Source organism: Mus pahari, chromosome 13 (assembly GCF_900095145.1).
Source record: "Mus pahari chromosome 13, PAHARI_EIJ_v1.1, whole genome shotgun sequence".
NCBI classification, from domain to species: Eukaryota; Metazoa; Chordata; class Mammalia; order Rodentia; family Muridae; genus Mus; species Mus pahari.
Window position 1 is genome coordinate 87,245,142 of NC_034602.1, and position 4,680 is coordinate 87,249,821.

The window sequence follows — 4,680 nt, forward strand, 5'->3', positions numbered from 1 at the left end:
GAGAGAGAGAGAGAGAGAGAGAGAGAGACAGAGACAGAGAGAGACAGAGAGAGACAGAGACAGAGAGAGAGACAGAGAGAGACAGAGACAGAGAGACAGAGAGAGATAGACAGAGAGACAGAGAGAGACAGAGAGAGAGAGACAGAGAGACAGAGAGAGACAGAGAGAGAGACAGAGACACACAGAGAGAAAGACAGAGAGAGAGACACACACAGAGAGAGAGACAGAGAGAGATAGACAGAGCGGGGGGGCTATTGACTTTAGGAAGGGAAAATTGTGTTTTTGCATTTTCAGAAAACAGAGGATCACATTATCATCAACAATATTGCAGGTGAACTGCACAAGAGCTCCATACATCCTGTCCCATGTCAATGAATTCCCACTGCACTGGCTCTGCAGGAGCCATCACATGCCAACCTCCCCTTAGCTGTAACCACTCCTGGAAATCTTGTCTTCGTCTATCCTTAGGTGTCTTCACTGTCTAGCCCAAGTCAGCTCAGCTCTGAAGTGCCCATGCGGAAGGTACTAGGTACTGTTCCATTCCATGAGTGCCTGGAACTGTTTTCCTTGTGGAGGAGATTCCAGGGAGCATCAAAGACAAGACCACAGATAATGGGATTAGAAATGCAAATAAAGAAAATATCTAATAAAAAAACATAAATTGGAAAAAAAAGAAATGACTAAATGAATTAGGACTAACACATTTCCAAGCTGAGAAGCCTGGAATGCTAAACTTTATTTCAGGAAAAGAACAAAAATCAAACAAACAAACAAAAAAAAACAAACAAAAAACAACTCTATGAATAGTATATTTGATTCAAAAACTGAATGAAAATAGTTTTACTAAGCTAAATAATTTGATATCTTGACACATAATTTTAAATACCAAGAGTGTTAAGTAAAGACATTTGATAAGTCTACACCAAGGCCCTAACATTCATGTGTTTTAAACAACAGATTAAATTATAACTGATAACATGGTGCTGTTCTTGCCTAATATTATTGGGCAAGTACCAGAAGAGATATGTTAAATATAGGAAAACCCAAGGGCTGGGAGTGGGGCGTTGCTGGAGTTGCAATCAGTGTTTTCCCTGTGGATCAAAGCAGATAAAGTACTCAGTGTGGTGATAAAGCTGTAGAGAATCCCCGTGATTTACCCACATAACGTCATACTAGACAACTTTGCCAAGAAGAGCAGGGTGGGGCTGAGTGAACACCTTCTCTGATTGGATGAGCCCTCTGCTAGGACCCCACAGACAGACCTAATTGTTTTTAGCAGTATTTTTTTTTTTCAAAATAAAAGACTAAATATTTGTTTGAGTTTTTCTCAGGGTGCTCCAGGGAAATTTTAAATATAGTTTCAAGTTTTAAAGATATCCTGGGGGCTTTATTTATTTTTTACTCTACATAAGATCCAATTGTGAAATGGCAATAATAATTAATATTAATATTAACAATAATAATAATAATAATAATACAGTATTGTCAAGGTATTTGGGAATTTGATAAAGATCAGGTTGGCAGAGAAATATTGTGTTAACTGTTTAAGCAAAAATTTAAATAATAAACTATTTCTAAAACAAGTTAGAATGGATGTAAAGAATCCATTTTATTTTAATTGTTTTATTGTTTTATTCCAAATAACACAGGATATTACAAGTTCCACAAAAAAAGCAAAACAAAAAACTTGTGAGACAGTGTCTTTTTTATCTTACCAAATGACACAGGTTTTTTTTTAAACCCCTTTGATATAATAGGCAAAGGAAAGACTGGGGAGAGCAGGGTCATCGAGACTGAGCAAGCTACTCTAGAAATAGGAAAATACTTTGTGTTCTTACAAAAGGATACAGGACTCCCTAAAACATCACCATGAGCATGAGAATCGCACAAGTGGCTAATAACCACATCTCAGCACTGCTCTAGATCAAAGGCATGCACGCACAAACTCACCAGGCCATACGTAGGGTTACCATCCTTCCCAGTGAGAAAGACAAGATTCTACGTCTTCAAACAGGCGAGCAGGGGAACAATGAAAACACAGTTTTAAAAAGCTGGATTCCATATTCTCTCTCATGGGGCACAGAAGAGAACTAATTCCTCCCTCCATTACAGCATGTACAGAGATTACAAAGATAAACCTTAAAGAAAATACACCGTTGTCACTAGTGGAAGAGAATTTAGCAGTTATCAAAAGTTCAAAGACAAAACAATCCCACAAAAGTAGTTAAAAGTAAAAGATCCATACAGAAAGAAACGGGTTCTTGGGTAAATTAGCCTCTTGTTGCTCCTGGAGATTCACCTCTGGGAGCCAAGTTGACTTAGGCTATACCACTCTCTAGAGGCACAGGCTGGCCAGCCATTAGAAGAACCTACTGGATATTAGTAATGTCTGCAGTATTTACAAGATGGTTTTCTGGAAAGGGTGTAGCCATAACTCTGAGACAGATGCAAAGCAAATGTTCCAAACGTTTTTACTTCATCTGTAGATTATAGAGGAAGCCAGAATGATACAATAGGAAAATTCAAAGAGCAGAAATTGCATACAGGAAATAAGGAAAATTGAAATTAAATAGACACAATTATTTCCCTCTGCATAATACAGTTGTGCCCTGCTCAACCCAAAACATTGCAGTTCTGTAGAAAGGAATATATTTTTACGTTAAAAGCAGTTAATGCAATTTGAAAATTTTAATCCATGCAACATAAGATCAGAGAATAGTGGAAATCATGTGTGTGGATGAGCCACTACCACCCACAACATCATCTTTTGTTGCTTTGTTCCTTATAAAGACTTTACAATTCTCCCAACTCTTAGGCTCAAAATATCCTTTTACAAACAATGCAAGAAATTCAGTGTCACAAGGGAAAAAAACAATATAAAACTTGTCTGCAATACCAGATCGCTATTGTTTTTCACTTCTATACACAACAGGATGAAAAATGACCTCGTTACATTTGAACGTTTGTATATTCGAATATACTAAAGACACCGTAAATATCATGCAAATTGTTTAGGAAAAAAAAAAACTTTCCTTGAGATTCTGCTTCATCGAAATCCTTTATTTCTCTATCAGTAATGAGATTAGCAAGTAACTGCTCCCATGGTTCCCTCTGAGCCAAACATTACGTCCAACAATCCCGAGCCAAGGAAAAGGGACCAGATATCTCTCACAGATTTCAATTTAAAGAGGAAAAATAATCCAGTTCAATTCACTTTAAAGCTGGTGAGAAAGAAGCTCTTTGTGAAAAACCACCAATGGGCAGGTACTTCCATGGTCTAAACCAGCTTCAAACTGCAGATGTCTTTACAGGACACGCTGGGGAGCAGACTAGGACTGCTTTTGAATTATGAGTCTAAACCAACATCTGTTTGTGGGGCCCTTTATGAAGATTTCTGCGGAGTTAGTAAGCCCTGGGTTTGGTAGACCAGCTGGAGCCTGGGACACACTTTGATCCCTGGTACTTCAATAATGTCACAACCCAACCCAGGCAGCAAGCTGCTGACAGAAATCATCACCCCTCACGACTCCTGAAAAAAGGAATTGGGAGGGGAGGGAATGTGTCATGGTCTCCATGGAAACAGCCCTTCCAACCCTGTCTTCTTTAATGCTGAAGCAAAGAGAAAAGCCATTTAATGCCAGTCGTGTACATGGACTTGACTAAGAACTCGATTTGTGTATTTTAGGCTCAGCCAGGTGACAACTCCACCAGGATCCCCATCCAGACGGACCTCTATGCACATGCTGTTCTCTTTGACCATGTCTCCAGAAGGAAGACTTAACCACCACACAGTAAATGGTTTCCTTATTGTTTGCTACATTTAAATGAATTCCTTGGTCAGAAGCAAAGTGTAATCATAAATGAGCTGTATAGCTAGAAGGCAAATTAGATTAATAAAAGTTAACAACGACAGAAAACTGTGATCTGGACTGCTTTCTTTTCCTCCTTTGTTTTACTGATAGCCTCTTGTTCTGGTTTGGGTTTGGGGTTTTTCTGTTTACTCTCTCTCTCTCTCTCTCTCTCTCTCTCTCTCTCTCTCTCTCCTGAACACAGGCTGGTTGCAAAAGTCCATGGAGGGGAATCTTGCTGCCACTTCAAAGATGTGCTAATTGGTGACATATTTTGTAGCTCAGATGTTCCAAAACAAAAATGTTCCAGGTCCCACTATTGCCAAACCTAGTGTACCAAGTACGGTGCCATGTGGCCGGCTGGCAAATGCTGCTCCTCCCCCTCAAATTGCTGAATATTGATAAGGTGCCTCCAACCAGAAGTGCAGAATAGAAAACCTTACAAGGTTCTCAGTTGCACCAACTGAGTAAATAAAACCAAAAATGTCCCATCGATGGTAGTGCCATGAATCGAATAATTGTTGGACATTTCTATGTGCATGCTTGACCTGAGTCCCATGACAGTGGGGCCAAGGAGATGAGAGCTAAAGGCAACTAGATGACTTTAGGGAATGAAGACTCTATAAGACAAACTAACGTGTTTCCAGTGTGCCTTCCCGATGACCTTTGTGCAGAAGAGACCATTGAGAAATCACTTTTTTATTGAAGTTAACATTTGGTCCTATTCAATTATTTTCATCTTCTAACCAATCTCATAGTGAGGCAACTCACTGGAATCAAGCTAGGTAGGAACCTGACTCACTCACGTGGAAGTGGGGAGAGCCCAGAGCAG

The 4,680-nt window shown here is 39.4% G+C and overlaps 1 protein-coding gene across 2 annotated transcripts in view; it reads left to right on the forward strand.

Moving 5' to 3' along the window:
• Cfap299 (cilia and flagella associated protein 299) overlaps window positions 1-3,885 on the forward strand; it is a 476,454-nt gene extending 472,569 nt beyond the window's left edge. Inside the window, exon 6 of one of the 2 annotated variants that reach the window (XM_021210930.1) lies at window positions 3,686-3,885. In XM_021210930.1, the coding sequence (XP_021066589.1) occupies window positions 3,686-3,781 (96 nt within the window). In that variant the 3' untranslated portion in view covers window positions 3,782-3,885. The remainder of the gene's footprint in view (window positions 1-3,685) is intronic. The other variant, XM_021210929.1, reaches the window with a different exon arrangement.
• Window positions 3,886-4,680: the final 795 nt, after the last annotated feature.